Source organism: Rhineura floridana, chromosome 2 (genome assembly GCF_030035675.1).
Source record: "Rhineura floridana isolate rRhiFlo1 chromosome 2, rRhiFlo1.hap2, whole genome shotgun sequence".
Taxonomy (NCBI): domain Eukaryota; kingdom Metazoa; phylum Chordata; class Lepidosauria; order Squamata; family Rhineuridae; genus Rhineura; species Rhineura floridana.
The window spans coordinates 196529781-196549064 of NC_084481.1; the positions used below are offsets into that span (position 1 = coordinate 196529781).

Consider the following 19284-nt stretch of genomic DNA (forward strand, 5'->3'; position numbering starts at 1 on the left):
TTCTTGAGATACTCTGGTCCCAGGCTATTTTGGAACTTTAAAGGTCAAAAACAACACTTTCAATTGAGCCTAGAAATGATCTTGTAACCCTTGCAGATGATGGAGTATCAGAGTGATTTGCCAGATCCAGTAAGCATCCTGGCAGTCTTACTCTGGGCCAGTTGAAGTTTCTGAATAGTCAAAAGGCAGCCCCACATAGAGCAGTTTATTTTTTTCTTAGTTCTATAGATAATACAGAGAAGGAAAAGAGTATGTACTTATTGGCAGGCAGCCAGTGTTGCAGGTTGTAATAAAACCTGGAAGGGATCTGGACATCAACAACTGTGTAAGAAGTCCACACTGAATCCACACCACTTTCTCAAAAAGTTATGGAGCTGTGGGCAGTAATGTGAAAGCTACAACATGCCAGGGTGAAAGGTACAACGTGCCAGGTTGATGGGCTGTGTGTCACTCTTGTCTTTTCTAAGTTCTATAAATAATGCAAAGAATGAAATGAATACATGTCTAATGACAGAGCATCAATGTTGCAGATAGTGGTTAAAACTACAGCAGATGACATATATGTTTTATTTTGAGCTACATATAAATAACTCCTTCTTTGTGAGGACTGTATCGGCTTAAATTTTGTAATGCCTTCCTCTACCACTCTGCCATCATCCTAACACAAACCTGGCTCAGGTTGTCTCTGATGGACATCTGGTGTAGCTAGAGTAAGAGCAAGCGAGGCCACAGTTGTCTGAGGAACAGCCGGGTGCTGCTCCTGTACGCAGGTTTTGCCCAGAGGAAAATGATTCCAATGCAGAAAGCTCAGACAATTCTTCTCGACTGCTAGAGGCACACACACGCAAAAGAGCCGAGCAGCTGCCACACAGTTTTGACAATGGCCAATTGGAGCACTTGGGCTTTGCAGAAAGAAACAGTTTATGAGCATCTGATGTAAAGTTTCTGCAGGGGGTTTGCATCATCCCCTTTCTGCATTGTCAAACAGAAAAGGAAATGGGGGGGGAGAGAGGGAGGGGGAGAGGGAGGAATGGAGGAAAAGGCAGTAGGGGTCAAGTGACAAAAAGGAGCACACTAGGAAATGGGACTTCTGGCTTTCGTGACATTTAGCTAATGCTACCTCTCTCTTCTGCAGCTTTCTCTCTTGTAAACTGGGCACAATATTATTATTGTTGTTGTTTATTTCTACCCCACCTTTCAGCCAAAAGGCCCTCGAGGTGGCTTACAAAACAAACACAAATATAAAAATACATCAGTACATCAAAATACTTCAAAATACATCAATAAAACAATACAATTTAAATTTACAGTAGCCAATACATAAATAAATAAATGTGGGTGAGAAGAAGGATGGGCACAGGAAAAGTCCAAAGAAATGGATCTTGAGGGAAAGACCTGGAGGAGAGATCCTTTCTCCATGACGGCTGAGATGATGGGTTAGTGATGCCATGCTACTCAGAGTGGGTTTTAGTCCAGCCACCACCGACTGCCCCAACCCAGATTATCAAATGGCACCAGTCTCTTCGCTCCGGGCTCGCTCCTCGGCGGCTGCAGCTGCAGCTGCGGCTTCCCCTCCGGCTCCTGCGACTCCTCCTATATTGACATGCTGTACTGAATACATTGCAAAGGAGCCAATTCTATTGAAGTCAGCCTGACTTAACCTTAAAGATATTACAGAGTTAGGACGTGTGAGTATTTTAGTCATCAGTTCACAAGGCTGCCTTGTTGATAGATATAGAATGAACTCTGCCTCTTTAGCCTAGCACAGTGGTCCCTAAAATGTACAGTCCTCATAAGTCTTCATCAGGCAGCACAGCCCTCTCCGGCCAGAGCTTGGAAAAGTTACTTTTTTGAACTACAACTCCCATCAGCCCAATCCAGTGGCCATGCTGGCTGGGGCTGATGGGAGTTGTAGTTTAAAAAAGTAACTTTTCCAAGCTCTGCCTCTCCCTAACCCGGCACTTTATGTACTTAGATTTGCTCATGAAATACCTCTAATGGAATGGAAGAGACTGTGCATTCCTCTTTGTCAGTACTGGTGTCAATAGAATAACCTATTCTTGCTTCCTTGGAGTCCATTCTCCCATAGTTCAGAATATTCATGCAGTTTCTTTGCCTTTTCTTTGATTTGCTTACCCAAGAGCTAAACATAGGTGAGTGCTGCTATGTTAATAGCAAACATTTCTGTCTCTTAGGGTACACATGCATGGAGCTTTCTTTGGTGAAACGTGTGATCGCCACAATCTCTGTGTTAGAAGCTGCTAAATCTGTATGCTTCTCCAGGTGGGGAACACTACAATGCAGAAGGCAGCTTCTTAATGAAGTACCTTCAGGTCCTGGACTGGCTCCACTCACCCAGGCTCACCACTGGATCCTCCTGCCAAGGAGGAGTATAAAGGGCTTCTTTTTTCCAGTTGAACCTTGCTCAAACAAAATGGTTTGTTCTGATTCTACCATTGGCTTCCTCCTCAATCTTGCCTCCTGGATAGTCCTCTGGTCCTGACTTCTAGTTTATCCCACAACTTCTGGTTTGTGGCTTATTTCAGACTTCTGTCCATGGCCCAACCCTGGCACTATATTCTCATGGACCCCATTCCATAACAACAGGGCTGCAATGAACCTTGGAATGTGCAGAGTTCACTATGGGTGATATCCAATGTTAGTCATACTCAGAGCAGATCCACCAAAAGCAATGCAGTTAAGTCCATAACTTTCAGTGGGTTTAGTATGACTTAGTTGTGTATCACACTATATTATTGTGGTGTAGAGTTGTCTCCCTCTAAGCTGTACCATTTCCTTACAATGAATTGTTCCAAGCATTCTTGACTTAATACTCTAGTGTCAAACTGGAAGCACGTGCAGGTCCGATGAACATGCTATTATTTATGCTTGAAGAAATATGGACAATTGTTCTTGGGGATGCACATTGTCATTTGTAGCTTGAGAGAGCCTGGCCTAGTGAAAGAAAGCCTGAGAATATGCAGCCTGATGGTGTGCTAATACATGCAGGCAATAGGAAAGATCCATTAAATGTGTGTGTGTGTGAGAGAGAGAGAGAATAAACTGCATATGAATGTACATAGGCAAAATTAGGAAGTGGAAAGAAAGTTCTAAAAACAAATGTCTGGATTAATTTTTCAGTTCCAATCATAAGGGCAAATTCCCTGTTTACTCCTAACTGTCATCAGTGCTTTTGTGAATTTTGCATTATTTGACAGTAATGCAATTATTTTAATTATCTTCCCCCTTTTTATGACTGTTGTGCTTGGGTTTCTGCAGAAAACAGGCTGATTGAGAAGTGTTTTAATTATTTTTTAGTGTACAGGAAGCTTTATTCTTTTATCTTAGATCCCGCTCGCCCCAGCTTTGTTACACAGCAAACCCTGTATAAGGAGGATGTCTTTACTCAAACAGATCAATGGCCCATCTCGCCAACTGGACAGGGATTCTTAGTCAAATATCTTTCCAAGACCTTTTACTGAAGAGACTTTATTAGAGATTCAAGGATTGAAACTGGGAGTTTCTACAAGAGAAAGTCGAAGTCAAATTCCCTATCCAAAAAACTGGGTTGAGATTCAGTTGAAAACTCTCCCTTCACACCATTGCACCACTAAATGGGTATCTTTCTGCAGTTTGTGGCCTAATATTTTAGCCACCTGTCAGCCACATAACCATTGTGCTCTTAATGCAATTTCAGTTTGTGCTGTCTTAATTTTTGCTGAAAAGAAACACACATCTCTCTGAAACAGTGAAGTTCCAAACATGTATTTTTTTTGCAGTTGCTTCTTCAGCATCCTCAGCTGCCATCTCCTATTATTGGATTTCTACTTTCTCTGAATCCAATATGTCTCCCTCAGAGAACTTTCCCTTTTTGTTTGTGACCCCTACAGTCCATGTGCCTGAAATGAATGACTAGAGTGAGACAAATATTCACTAATGAAATGTTTTAGTTCAAAAGGAGTTCATTAAATTGCCCCCTCACCACCTTTTGCTGTCAGTTTGTGGTTCTGGCAGTGTTAGTTATTCTACCATTTTAAAACATCTACTCACAGTCCTCCAGAGTGAGAGCAGGAAGCATTGCCCTCACTCTGATTTGGCTTCATGATGACTCAGTGTAGCCAATAGGATTTGGCAGCTGTATGATGATGTCTGAAGTCAAATTAGAGTGAGAGCAATCTTCTTTCTGACCTCATTCTGGCAGCATGTGGAGTTAAAAAGAAATGGAGCAGTGTGGAATACAGTTGTTGCTGTAGTAGGGGGGATGAGCACTTTGCCTCAGTTTGCAGCCACCCTGTGAAAAAACTCACTGAAAGGGAAGAGCCTGTTTGCAGCCATGTGAAGTGGGCAGTAGTGGATTCGGTTCAGTTCAATGGATGAGACCAGCTGTAGCTCAGTGTTAGAGCATTTGCTTTCCATACTCATGGTCCCAGGTTCAGTCCCTGAAATCTCCAGGTAGGGCTGGGAATGTCTCCTGCCTGAAACCCCAGAGATCTACTGTCAGTCAGGGTAGACAATAGTAAGATGGACCAATGGTCTGACTTAGGGCTCATCTACACAGTGATTTAGTTTGTGTTTGGTGCTACTCACATTCCCTTTTAATTGGCATGGTTCACATGACATTACAGGCAAACAGAAGCTATCATGCAGTTTCTCCCCAGTAAATTCGTGTTAACCCAATCTGCTGATAACACGAAAAGGGAAGGAAAAACTGTCTCAGCTGCACTGCGCTCCTCCTTGTAGGCATTTTCCTTCTATGTTTTTTAGTGGGCGGGTGAAACATCTTTTTCAGCTGTTCCCCTGTGTGCAGAGTAGTGTGAGGCAGGGGGAGGTGGCAGGATTGGCAAAGTGGGGGGGTGTTCCAGAGACAGTGAGTTTTTATGGCAGAAGGATAAGGAGGGAGCCGGTTGAGGCTGGAGGGAGTGCAGATGAGGGTTCACAGTGGAGCTCTCTCCATGGGGGGGCTATTGGGAGCTTGGGGTGAGATGCGGACAGAACATGGGCGCATTCTGGAGGAAGGGGATTTGTTGTGATGTAATGGGGGCATGGAGGAGTCAGCCCCTCCTGTGTAAGGTCAGAAGAGAGTTTTGTTGGGGAGAGGTGGCTGGGCCCGTGGAGGGCACTCTGGCTGGTGAAGCAGGGGGTGGGCTCTCCTCTGTTCCCTCTGAGCTCACCCCTTCATGGTGCAAATGTCGCTCAGGCTCTTCCCCCCACCAAGGACCCCTGAACATGTCTGGGGTTCCTAACACAACCCTCTTTTTGGGAGGGGAGACTCTTCTCGCAGGGTCGCTGGAAGAGGTGGAGGGTGGTGTGCCAGTCCCTTCCATTCCCCAAGCAGGTGAGTGGGTTGCCTGCCGTGCAGTAGGGAGAGGGGGGATTCACCCCTTGGGGTGGCCCCCAAGTAGGCAGGTCAGGTTAGGGGCCTATTTTGGGGTACCTTGGCCCCACTGGCAAAAATCCCAGCAGAGGGTCTCCCCTGGACAGAAGGAACGCATCCTGGGTTGTGCACCAGAGAGCGATCGCCTGCTTGGGGCCACACATTCCACTTTCCCAGGTGCAGAATCCACCTTTCTCCACCAGCCTTTTGCCCAGGATGCTTTCATAGCACCTGCCACCCACAAAAGCTGCCACAGCAGCGGGCTGCTTTCCCTTTCCCTCCCTCCCCAGTCCACTGCTTGGACAATGGAGAAGGGGAGGGGGGATCTAGTCAGTTTCATTGTTTCTTGTAAATAGCACACCGAGGCGCTCTCCCTGCTTCAGCCTTGAAGCCCGAACAGTCGGGGGAGAGTAAAAATGTAAAATTAAAGGGCGGGGCCACAAGGAAACAGCAACACAAACCCTTCCCAGAGGAACACTTACTTGTGTGAATGGAAAACAATGGATTTGAAGCTGCCATTGGGCATGAAGTGTGGACCTTGCAAATCTATTACGACCATAAAAGCAGTGTACTTGCTATTAAGAAAGGCTCCCATGTGGATAAGCCCTTAGTATAAGTCACCTTCCTATGTTCCTATCTTCAATCAATGTACAGGTCCTGCCAGCATCAGAAAAATGCCTTCTGTCTTTTAGTACTCCTAGGCCATCCTTTCTTATTCGTAGGCATAATTAGTTCACCAGATTGACATATAAAAGACTAGTGTAACTAAAACTTTGTTTCCCTGCCCAGTTCTCCAGGCAGATTAGCACAGTTTGTCAAGGGCAACGGTGACAATTTAAGTGTGTGGACTGGAGAGCCATGTTGTGGAGCGCTCTGCCATTCTGTATTGCCCAGGATTTCAACAAGAGCCAATGGATAATGACTGTTGAGCTCTAGCTGTGCTGCAGTTGGGCAGATGAGCTGATCATATTAGTCTTAAAATGACATCGATATATGGAAATGCTGCCAGAAGGACTTGTTTATTTTTAGGCTGAGGCACCATAAATGCCCTCAGGTAATCGGATCCAATAAAAACACTGGCTGGCTTGACCTTTGAAGCTAACAAATTGTGTTGCAATCTTTCCCAATCGTTCTTATTTATTCACTTCAATTGTTGTTTAAAGCTTGTTTATTTGGAACAACCACTGCAAAGGGAAACATTTATATACTGATGAGCTTCTTCCTCATTAAAGGAGACAGTTTTAAAAGGGCTAAAAGAGCTTTAATTGTAAGCAGATAGAAGGCTGCTGAAAAAGCTATCAGCATTTTTGAGAAAGTGACTGTAACTTTCCAAGTGTATAAAACAAGTAGTAGCATTGTGGAATCTATTTTCCATGCATCTTGGCTTGTACCAGTCTACATAGTATCACTTGCTGTATTTGTGTATATATCAGATAATTTTATACCTATTTGCTGGCATTGATCTTTACAGAATTATCATGCATTCTATTTTTGATGCTCAAGGGAGGTAGTAGTAGTAGTGGGGAAGGGAGGTGTGTCCAGACGAAGGCAGAGTAGTTTCAAAATGCAGCCAGAAAAACAATTCTTACTGCTTTTGAAGCAGCTAGTTTGCCCACAGCCCTAGTAGTAACAGCAGTACTCTCTGAAAGCCAAGAAACACAATCTGTAGAACCATGTGACATAGCTCTTTCAGGACCATGCCAATTCAGACTGCAGATGGGACACCGCATATCTGAGTACACTCCTATGAACATAGAAAACTATCATGTCACCGTGAAGGATCCTAGCCTACTTTTTACTCCAATGTGCTAGTTTTCTTGAAACCAGTGAGAACCAGTCAGGCAATTTGCTAAGGGAGAAAAAAGCTTGTGGCAATAGTGGAGGAGGAGAATCTCCACCCTTACCTTTTCATCCTCGGATGCAACAGTGAAGGTGGCTGAAATCTGCACAAGGTGATTCTGAAACAGGAATATCTCACTATTGCTGACAAAGACTTGCATGTTCAGGACTAGGCATATTGGTATTCAAAATCCTTTGAAGGGTCAGGCTGGAACAGAAAGGTGGCATAATGATTTTCCTTCACACAGCCATCTTGAAGTTTGCTTTAACATCTTTGTCAGAACCCTATAGAGTATAGGTTTTGCAGTGCTATGACTAATTAAATGCTAATATGGGCAGGAAAAGCAGTCTGGCCTTTCAGTTCCCTGTAGAAGCATCTAACTGTAAAAGACAGGTTTGGGGGTGATGTTAACATAAGTGAACTCCCAAACTCTATGTCAGATGAGCCTGCACTGATGCTTTGCCAAGAATTTGAAACCCACTTGCTATTTACACATGGATTTGGGTTAGGGTTGCCAGGTTTAGGGCCTGAGACTGATCCTGTATCTTTAGGAGAAGAGAAAGTCAGCCAAGTGCAGGTGTTCTTGCAACATTGTAATGGGAAAAACCACAAGGTGGAATTCTTCCCCTCCCCCTGCACAACTTTTAAAGATACAGAAGACCTCTTGGTTGCCAGAACACCTGCACTTGGCTGACTTTCTCTTCTCCTAAAGATACAGGATCAGTCTCAGGCCCTGAACCTGGCAACCCTAATTTGGGTACAGGCTTAAGGTTGTACACAAGGTCTGCCTCTGCGATAAATGGCTTGCCTAATCTTTCCGTAAGAGATTGATTCAATCTGTGGCTCCAGGGCTGGCCAAGGACATTTTGCTGCCTGAGATACAGCAGAAAATGATGCCCCCTCCCCAGTCATGGCACATTGTACCCAAGGCTGGTCAAGTGATGTTGACGCCTAAGCAGAAAGTCCCACAAATTCTTCTTCCTCTCACTGACAGTAAGAAGGCAACAATAATCGATAAAAAAACTAGTTTGCTGCCATTTCATAACAAAATCTGCTTCCTGAGGCAGCTGCCTCACTTGCCTAATAGTGGGCCTTGCCCTGTATGGCTCAAACAGTGAACTTCTAGTTAGAGCTAAGCTAAAAGTTCAATTGGAACTTCTTTTTTAAATGAAGGCAGTGGAGTGAAAGGAAATAAAATAATTTGTAGATTTTGAGGGAGCAGGAAGAAATATTCAGGGGTAGCGGGTTTAGTGGGAAAAATGGCAGTAGCAATGGCATTTTTTCTTGCTTGCTTAAACATTGTTTGGCCACTGTAAGCAATACAAGGAGCCCTCATAGCAGCAGCTTGGTGACCACAATGTTCCCTCACAAGGGACGTCATGACGTCGCATCATTCTGAGCTCACAACACTTCTCCTGGAACAATGTTATTTCCTTCAACTATGTCATGACATCATGTCATTCCAAGTGAAGCATTGTGGGGAAACATTGCAGCTGCTGCTCTGCTGACTGCAGTTGTAGCCAAACTCAGGGCCGGATTATCCATTAGGCTTAGTAGGCTGAAGCCTAACGGAGCTCTTGGGGGCCCATGCAAGAGCTTCTGAACCGCCTGCCATCCCCCCGCTTCACTTACCTTTTTCTCTGCTGTTTTTTGCGGTTTGCCATCAATCAAGATGGCGGCAGAGGTTTCCCTAAGGGGCTGAAGCCTCTGCCGCCATCTTGGTTGATGGCACGCATGCGTGCTACATGTGCGCATTGCTGCCAACAACCAAGATGGTGGGAGAGGCTTCAGCCCCTTAGGGAAACCTCGGCTGCCATCTTGATTGATGGCAAACCCATGCGCACAGTGCGCGCAACTGCAAAAAAAGCGGAAAGGTAGGTGAAGCAGGTGGATGGGATGGGATGGGATGGGATGGTGGGCGGCTCAGAAGCTCCTGTCCTGCGATCCCTCCTGCAGCTGTTTCCACGGATCTGTCTAAGAGGAGAAGGGCCCCCCCAAACACCAATCAGCCTAGGGGCCCTCCTCAGCTTAATCCGGCCCTGGCCAAACTATATTTAAAGAAGCAAGGTGTCTCTGTGTGTGCGTGCATGTGTGTGTGTGTGTGTGTGTGTGTGTGTGAGAGAGAGAGAGAGAGAGAGAGAGAATTGCTTTCATTGCTCGTTCTTGTATGCTCCCCACTCTTGAACTTTCCTAGAATTTCTTTCCTACAAAAAACCTCCCAAACTGTCTGCCACACTTTCATAGCCAGCAACTAGGGCTGTGAAAGGGGGAGACAGTCTAGGCTAAGTGCTAATTTATACATCTTCACTTGCTGGTGGTGATGGTGTTCCTTTCTGCTCCTTATAATCAGAATCCCTTTCCATCTAAAAGCACGCACCTCTGTCTTCCATCCGGGCAAACAAGAGGCATTTTCCCATGAGTTTGCTTTCATGTCTTCTCCAGACCCATAAACAGATGCATCTCTTTGTAGTCTCTTGGAATTTTAAAAGTTAAATGAATGTCACTAACATACACTGAAGTGTGCTTTACATTTTTTCCCTATAAAATTCAGCACACACACACTTCTCGTTTGCTGAACTCTGCTATAGGAATACTGTCTTCCTGTAAGCAGCTAAAACAAACAAAAAATCCAGGTACCCCCCCCAATCAAACACCCCCACAAAATCAATTAAAAAACAAAGGGAAGGTGCAGGGAGCCTCGGGCTCCACATTGGGGACCACAGTTGTAAGGAATAAAAGAAACAGCTGCTCTGGCACAGATCCACAGGAACAGGATAGAAATGGAACTGAGGGAGAAAGGAATAAGAAGTTTCCCAGGTCTGATCTATGGATGGCATGACCCTGGATCTGCGATGGGAAATCTTATATTTCCTAAAGCTATTACAAGCTACTTAGCTCAAGTAGGGAAAGAAAGAGATTAGATGACAAAAGAAGTAGGCTATATAAATTAGATTGGGCTCAGTCAGATATGGCAGAACAATTTGTGTTTCTCTTCTTCAGAGGCTGTTGTCGCAGCCCCCATTTTTCATAACTGTCATCTTTCCCTTTTATTTTAAGTAAAGGGAAGAGCAAGGAGGAGGACCAGTGTTCTATAAGCATGCACATCTCTGGGTGTCAGTCTGGCTCATATGGAGGCCAGAATAAATGCCTCAGGGTTGTGCAGCTCTGAAGCACATGAAGGCTAAAGAAGTCATGGCTGAAAATCTGAAGTGATAAGAGTCCTCCAGTGAAAGAAAGAGGCAAATATTAGAGTTGTGCAGTATATTTGTATCAAATTGGGCTGATACAGGCTGATTTGTATCCTGTCCAGGTTGGGTTGAAGCAGCTACAAATCTCCACAGAGCAGATTGGCTAGTCCCAAATCAATGTGTAGAGATTTCTACAGATCTGTACCTCAAAACAGTCTGTCATGGACCCGGACAGGGTGTCTCTGTAATGGAGCAATTCCAGCATGATATGAGGAGAGTACTAGGGTGGGGAGAGAGGGAGGAAGGCTAGAATGGTACTCCTTCACCTACCATTTTCCAATCATAGTGCTTGGAAGTGGGGAAGTCTTAAAATGCAGAAATCTTTTTTAAGTTCTAGAAACGTTTGATGGGGGGTTGGGTGGCATTTGTTCAGCTTGTGTATGTTTTCTGTTCTTTCCCAATCAATCTCACTCCCATTCTTACCTACTTTTTTAAAAAAAAAAAGTTTATTGTCTGTGTTTTTGTTTAAATTGTATTTGATTCTCATTGCTAAGAATTATAATTAAATCTTGTGGACATATTTAACATCAGCTTTCTGAGTTTTTCATCATCACCATCATTTATTATTATTATTACTATTACTATTATTATTTTATTATGATGATAATTCAGTTGCTATCCACAATTAGAAGCAGCCAGCGTATGTGGTTACACATTTATTATTGTTGTTAGCCTGCCAGCCAAAATTTGTGTGCATATTAGCCAGCATTCTGAGTTAAGAATTATTATTATTGTTATCATCACCGTCATTATTGTAATAAGTTGCTAACCACAGTGAATATTATTAATATTAAATAGTATTTTTATTTTCTCCTTACTCACTGCTGCTGTTGGTAATCTGCCCCCTGTATGACAGGATTTTTTTAAAAAAAAATTCTTGGAAAATGCATATTTTAAAAGTGGTTAGCATTAAAACCTCTTTAGCTACTCACCTGAACTTTGGCAGGGTTAATCCACTCTTTATGAGCTACCACACCACCAAATGTCATGTCCCTGTGTGAGAAAGCAAAACTGATATGTCCATTTTAATTTTAAAACTTTTTAAAACTTAAGGCTAGCTAGCATCAACACGCCTAGAACTATACTCGTGCAACATGACAAGTTTAATTACCTATACAACAACTATCTTGTCTCCAAATTTCATGTCCCAAGGGGAAAAAACAAGAATCATACTGATGTTTTGATTTTGCAATGTAAGTCAATAGGATTTCTGGAGATTTGTAATATCTGGATCGTGATCTGGATCCAAATCAGGTCGGATCAGGTCCGAATCTCTCCAGACTGAATTGGATCTGATCTGTATTTACAAATTGGAGCCACAAATCAGATTGGAGGGGTCCATGAACAGCCCTACCAAATATGTACTTAGGATCATTGGAGCATTGGGCTGAAAACAACAGAATGAAATTCAACAGGGATAAATGCATAGTTCTACACTTAGGAAAAAGAAACCAAATGCACAGTTATAAGATGGGGGATACTTGGCTCAGCAGTACGACATGTGAGAAGGATCTTGGAATTGTCGTTGATCACAAACTGAATATGAACCAACAGTGTGATGTGGCTGCAAAAAAGGCAAATGCTATATTAGGCTGCATTGACGGAAGTATAGTTTCCAAATCGCGTGAAGTACTAGTTCCCCTCTATTCAGCATTGGTTAGGCCTCATCTTGAATACTGCGTCCATTTCTGGTCTCCGCACTTCAAGAAGGATGCAGACAAACTGGAACGGGTTCAGAGGAGGGCAACAAAGATGATCAGGGGACTGGAAACAAAGCCCTATGAGGAGAGACTGAAAGAACTGGGCATGTTTAGCCTGGAGAAGAGAAGACTGAGGGGAGATATGATAGCACTCTTCAAGTACATGAAAGGTTGTCACACAGAGGAGGGCCGGGATCTTTTCTCGATCATCCCAGAGTGCAGGACACAGAATAATGGGCTCAAGTTACAGGAAGCCAGATTTCGACTGGACATCAGGAAAAACTTCGTAACTGTTAGAGCCATATGACAATGGAACCAATTACCTAGAGAGGTAGTGGGCTCTCCGACACTGGAGGCCTTCATGAGGCAGCTGGACAGCCGTCTGTTGGGAATGCTTTGATTTGGATTCCTGATTTGGATTCCTGCATTGAACAGGGGGTTGGACTCGATGGCCTTGTAGGCCCCTTCCAAGTCTACTATTGTATGATTCTATGATCCTTGGCAAAAAGAAAGCGAGCTGTTTAGACAACTGAAATGGAGCCATTGCTAAGGAGACAGGTTTTCCAAAATTCTCCTAGCATAGGAACAAGAAACCTGTGGCTCTCCATATGTTGGTGGACTACAATTCCCATCAACTTTGTCCATTGGCTGTGCTGGTTGATTCTGTTGGGAAATGGAGTCCAAGAACAGTTGACCATTGTGTTTACTGTATTTTTAATTCGTTTTATTGTATTTTTTTATTTGTTGTATACTGCTTTGGTGTTTTTAAAAAAAATGAAATAGAAGTATACATATGTATATCTATCAATAAAATAAGCAAATAAACATCTGGAGGAGGGGCATAGGTTCCCCCCATCCCTGTGCAGTTTTCACTGCATCTGTCCAAGAGCCCTTTTATTGATTTTTGGTGTGTGTATTTTTTGCTTATGTGTAGCTCCCTCAGCATGGGATATATTGCTTGTTATCTTCAGAAACTCAACATCTCCTTTTGACCTCATCGTATCTCATGGTGTGGGATGTGACTGTTAACCAGCCACACAAAAGTCAGAAGTTTCTATATGCCCACATCTTTCCATCCTCCATCCTAGCAAGAGGCATTTTCAAAGTTCATGGACACATTCTAACAGGGGGAAGCATTCAGTGAGGATATGGAGCTGGGTGGGTGAGGGGTGTAGCCTGGGGAGATGGCATGGCCATGGAGAGTCTTGAAAGCCAGACAGAGTGCCTGGAGGGCTGCATTTGGCCACCTGGCCTGAAGTTCCTCACAGATCCAGCCAGATGAAGAGTTTTGGAGAACTCAGAATCTTGGATGCTATTTTGTGACATTTTAGTTGGCTTAAGGCCCATCCATACCTTCTTTTAATCTGCAATCTAATTCCCTTGTGTGTCCCTTAATTCCCCTGCCATTTCAGACTTTCTCCCAGTTAAACCCGCATTTCCTCTACACCACCCCACTATAACTGATTATTTTTTCTGTCCCAATTATTAACTGCTCTAACCTTTGCAGTGAGGACTTCTTTCCCTGCTTTTTTGTATTATGGGTGGATGACATTAGATCCCACCCTCTGTCCTTGCCTCCTCCTCCTTGCTTACAGTTCATTCCTGCTTCTGGTACTGAACCAGGGTACATCCTCCTCCTGGCTTCTGTAGCTGTATCACATTTCTTTTTTCTTTTTAAACTCTACTCTTTTGCAATCAAACTTAAAATAAATTGTTTAGTGAATATTTCCACTTAAAAGCTATTTTGCGATATTACGCAAAAGAATTCATTGAAAACATGGAGTTCAAAGGAGGTTTTTAACTGAGCTTCCTTGGGCTGATAGGGAGAAGGGGGAGAGAGGAGCAAGCTCTTGTACTTTAATGTGTTATTGATCTTGCAGCCAAATCCAGCAGTGGGCAAAGCCTCTGTTTTCCTGCCCCAACAACTGATGGGGATGGGTGGGGAAGCTAAACATACCAAAGAGCTCAAAATCAAGGAACCGAAGGAAGGGGAGATCTGCTTCTCCCCCTCCAGGCAGCCAGGTCTCTCTCTCTCACTCGCTGTTTGTGTGTGTGTGTGTGTGTGTGTGTGTGTGTGTGTGTGTGAGAGAGAGAGAGAGAGAGAGAGAGAGAGAGAGAGAGAGAGAGAGAGTGAACGCATGCCCTGCAAGTTGTGTTCTTTTCCTCCGAGTCTGAAACTGACTAATCTGGGTCCTCCTTTTCTCTCTCTCTCTGTTTGTGTGTGGGCTGGTTCACGGCGACTTACTGTGAGATTGGTGCTATTTGCATCCCTGTTTGCATGCATCCTGTTGCATGCAAGGAGAAGCTAGGATGCAGTTTTTCCCTTTAAAACCACATTAAACCAATCTGGGGATAATGCAAAAAGTGAAAGAAAAACCATCTCTACTTCGCAGCGTTACTCCATGTAGGTGCTTTGCTCTGGGGTAGCCTGAGCCACCTCCACATCTCCCCAAAACCACAATGTTCCCTAGCCCTGGACCATTTCTTAAAGGTCCTCCCCTCTGCTCACATGCACACACAGTTGTCCTGCAAGATTTTCGCTCTCCTAAGAAAGTTCCTTTATAAGATTCGCAGATGATCCTGCAACTCTTGCAAAGCAAGATCGTTTTATCTGCCAATTACCAGCGATGTGACAGGAGGCACAGTCTCTCCCTCTTTCTCTCTCTCTCTCACACAACACATGAAACCTCTCTCCCACTAGCTAATTAAAAAAAAAAAGGAAGAAAGGGTTTTACTAGGAATAGGAGGGAAGGTCTAGTCAGTGTCATGTCAATTTCATGCGGAGGTGCTCTCCCGGCTTCAGCCTTGAAGCCAGAACAGTCATGGGGATTGCAAATTGTTTTTTTTAAGGCAAGGGGGGAAATTTACTCTGAAAAAAAGGGATCTCAGAGAAATGGGGGGCAGATGACCCCACTTCTTTTCAACTGCCAAACTTCCAGAAGTGGTTGGGGCAGGAGGTAGTTGAAATACTGTGCAGGTGAAGAATTTTTGCACATGCCCAGTAACTGAGCAATCAGAGGGAGTGCACTTGTAAAATTCGAGGGTGGGGCCAAAAGGAAACAGTGATACTAAACCTTTCGAGAGGAACGCCAACTAGTGTGAATGGAAAAAAGCAGATTGGAGGGTGGGAAATGTGAACCATGCAAATCTATCACAATGGGAAAAGCTGCATCTTTAATACAATGTTCAGCTCCCGTGTGAATCAGCCCTGTGTGTGAGCTCATGCACTGTAAGTTGTTCTTTTTCTCTGAGTCTGAAACTGACTAATCTGACTCCTCCCTTTGCTTACTTGAAACTGAATGACAGATGATCTCTTGCTTTCTCCCATGATACAATTCTCCTAATACAATTTGGGTGGAGGAGGCATGAAGAGGAGACTTGGTGGATGCACTGGGCAGAAAGAAAGCCCTTTCAAAATGGTAGCAGCAACAGATAGTGGGAAACAATTGAACACAGAAAGGGATTTGCCTCTCAGTTCGACAAATTCAGTGGAATCAGGACCAGTATGCACTATATTATATGTAACAACCCAGACATATGTTTTGCTTGCACTCGGGGGGGGGGGGGTTCCAGTGATTTTGCCCTTTTGCACATCCACAAACCTGCACATGCATAGGAATTAAAAAAAGATACACGTTTCTGTGCTCTTCCAAAAAAGCACATGAAAAGCAAGCAATCATTATGAACCAATCAATGACAAGGGGTGTACTTAGGGGAGTGGCCAATACTAAAGCGATTTAAACAAAAATAGCCCACATGTATGGATGTTTGAAAATCAGGTTTTCACAATGTAAATCCAACTACAAACAGGACATGTATGGAACTCCAGGCCACCAACCGAATATGGAAAATGTGGATTTTGCAGTTCGGTATGGGTGGGCCTTTAATAAAGGTATTGCCCTCTTATGGATGCTGAACATAAGTAAGCAAAGACTAGTGCCAATAATTTTATCAATGTATATTTGGAAGAAAGAATTCGAATGTTTCTGTACCCTCTTCTGGGATCTGAACTGAGTTGGAACTATTTAGGGAAAAGGCTGTGGGGGGCCCTTATAGATAACTTCACTGAAACATCTGCTCAGTTTATCAAGCCAATCAAATATGGAAAACAAAGCTTTATGCTATATAAAGGACGAGTTTGGAAATCATAATGAAATATATCACCCTGGGATAATTCAGTACCATTCTCTTACTTGAAAATGATGTTAATTTCTGCTTATACAGTATAAGTACTTACACTTGTGGATGGTTTGTGGTAATAATCCATGAACAAAAGTCCATTGAAAGAAAAAGAAAGAATTGTGGCTGTGGTCTGTGAATAATCAAAATAGGTGCTGTGTGGACTCTTTCTGCCACAAGTCTTATCAGAACTCTTTGTTTCCATTGACATTCCTCCAATGTTTAGCCTGAGCAGGTATCTCCAACTAAAGTAATCAGACCCCTGACCAGTGATCTCATATTACAGAATTACAAATGGTACATTGTAATTTCATTCTGTATGATATTTTATTTTGAAACACTGAAACTCAAAATCAGTTATTGTAAGGTGACATTGGTCTTATGTTGGGAAATGTTTGTAAGAAACATACAAAGCAAACATGTTGCTTGCGTACGTATTCAACCCCAACATATTAATATTTGGTAGAGCCACCTTTCGCTGCAATAACAGCTTTAAGTCTTTTGGGGTAGGTATCTACCAGCTTTGCACGCAGTATCGGAGGGATTTTGGCCCATTCTTCTTATCAGATTAACTCCAGGTCATTCAGGTTGGTTGGACGTTGCTTGTGGACCGCAGTTTTCCAAGAGCACCACAGATTCTGAATGGGATTGAGATCAGGACTTTGACTGGGTCACTGTAGGACATTCACCTTTTTGTTCTTGAGCCACTCCAACATTGTGTTGGTCTTGTGATTCGGATCATTGTCCTGCTGAAAAGTGAATTTCCTCCCAGGCTTCAGTTTTTTAGTGGACTGAAGCAGGTTCTCTTGCAGTATTTCCCTGTATTTTGCTCCATCCATTCTTCCTTCAATTTTAACAAGATGCCCAGTCCCTGCTGATGAGAAGCATCCCCACAGCATGATGCTGCCACCACCATACCTCACTGTCATTTTTCATTTCATTCATTCATTGACGATCACTCATGGCCAAGTAAGATTGTCTTCCAAGATAAGGTCTTTAACAGTGGGCCTTAAGTGACTGTGGAGGCCAATTCTGGATCCACACAGCCTCCCACAGTGAGGACATAGGTTTCCAGATAGAAGATGGTTGCAATGAGGATTTGTTTGATGTGCCTTCCACTTAGCTCATTTGTCCCATTCACCCTGTACTCGTGCTTCTTCGAAGTCCATAGCACCTTTGATAATGGCCGACCTCCATTTGGGACGTTCATGGGTCAAGGCTTCTCAGTTCTCGATGCTCATGTTACATTTTTCTTGAGACATGGGCAGTGTTAGGCTTGCACGACACAACAATTTGGGTATCTAAACACTTGGATATTATTTTGTATCCTTTTCCTAATCTGTCCCTTCGTATTACATTATCTCTCACTTCTGTATAATGCTGTTTGGTCTCCATATTCCTTCAGATCCACAGCCTGACCAATGATCCTTCAACAGTGGGGTTTTTATCTTGACAATGTGACAGCAACTTTAATGGTTCATAGGTGGAGGCCAATGGTAAGGTAATTGTGTTCTCGATAGGGCACTTTCTTTCATCTGTGTAAACTGGGAGCTTCCACAGCACAGGGGTTGAATACTTATGCAAGCAACCTGTTACACTTTTTATGTTTCTTACAAACATTTCCCAACACGAAACCAATCTCACCTTACAATAATTGATTTTGAGTTTCAGTGTTTCAAAATAAAATATACAGAACAAAATTACAATGCTTAAACACTTTTTAAAGTGTTTTTCGTGCTTGTGTTTGCTGCCCTGGGCTCCTACTGGGAGAAAGGGTAGGATATCAATCAATCAATCAAATAAATAGATAAATAAAAGTAGCATTTGTAATTCAGTAATATGACAGCATTGGTCAGGGGCCTGATTACTTTTGCAAGACACTGTATATGTATTATATTTATTATGTCCCACCTTTCCTTCCAAGAGCTCAAGTAGTGCATATAGGATTCCCAGGCAGTATTCCATTGAGACACTGAGAGTGAAATTTGGTCAGTTCCCATTTTAACCTAACCAAATTTGAACTTGCCAAACCAACACGCAAACCAAAACATAGCTCGCTTTTGAAACCTGCACTTCTCCCAGTTTTGTGGTGCACTCTCCAGCCATATGCTTGCAAAGCAAATGCATATGCTAGGCAAAAATATGAATATTATGGGAAATGTACACTAAAATCATATAAATATTCATGCAGACTTGTTTTTAAAAAAAGTAAAATCACAAATGTATACAGAAATGGAGTGAATTGAATTTAAAAATAGAAGAAAGAGGAAAAACCAACATTGACTTAAGGACCAGGAACTAGTTGCGAGATTGAAGTCTCTCTCCCCAATAGTCCCTCCTCTTTCAAATGCAGAATTTCTCTGCTGCCCCCCTCCACCCTTCCTTGCCCCACCATAGTCGTTCTCTCAGCACTAACATTAACATGATAAACTCTAAAAGGGAGTTGCTTCTAACCAGGATTTGAAAACAGGAGTTGAAGCTGATTTAGCATTAACCATGGTTAACAGCAGTGCAGAGATGTCAAGTGACTAACCTTGGTAAAGGCCAGCGGTGGAAGTGTATGTGTAATTTGCACAAAAACTTGCTCACTCTTGCCCCTCAGCGTGGCCCTGATCTATTTATCATGATCTCTTAGCCTGCCCTAGTATATATTACTATTTTTTTTAGTATTGTGATAGTATAAGAATTGCTAGTTACTCATAAGCCATGTCGTCACAAAGATTCTTTACCATGCTATTTTTTTCTACTCTCTCAAATGTTAAGGAACTGTTTTAATCCCAAGAAGAATTGTTAACAAATTCTCACTGGTTACAGAAATTAGGCACAAAGTTAATAGTATTCATAGCAGCAAGTTAGCTTGAAAAATATATACCAAAAGTTAAGGTGCCACTATCTGTGGTGCAATTAAGCTGCTGCTGCCTGTCATGAAATCACTAATGTGAT

General features: G+C 43.0%; 1 protein-coding gene across 6 annotated transcripts in view; it reads left to right on the forward strand.

Annotated features, from left to right (window-relative positions):
• Window positions 1–19284, forward strand: part of NRXN3 (neurexin 3) — a 1913991-nt gene that overhangs the window by 1707827 nt on the left and 186880 nt on the right. For 2 of the 6 annotated variants that reach the window (XM_061611876.1, XM_061611879.1), the window contains one exon: window positions 268–283. The exons of the other annotated variants lie outside the window; for them this stretch is intronic. In XM_061611876.1, the coding sequence (XP_061467860.1) occupies window positions 268–283 (16 nt within the window). The remainder of the gene's footprint in view (window positions 1–267; window positions 284–19284) is intronic. 6 annotated transcript variants of the gene reach the window in all.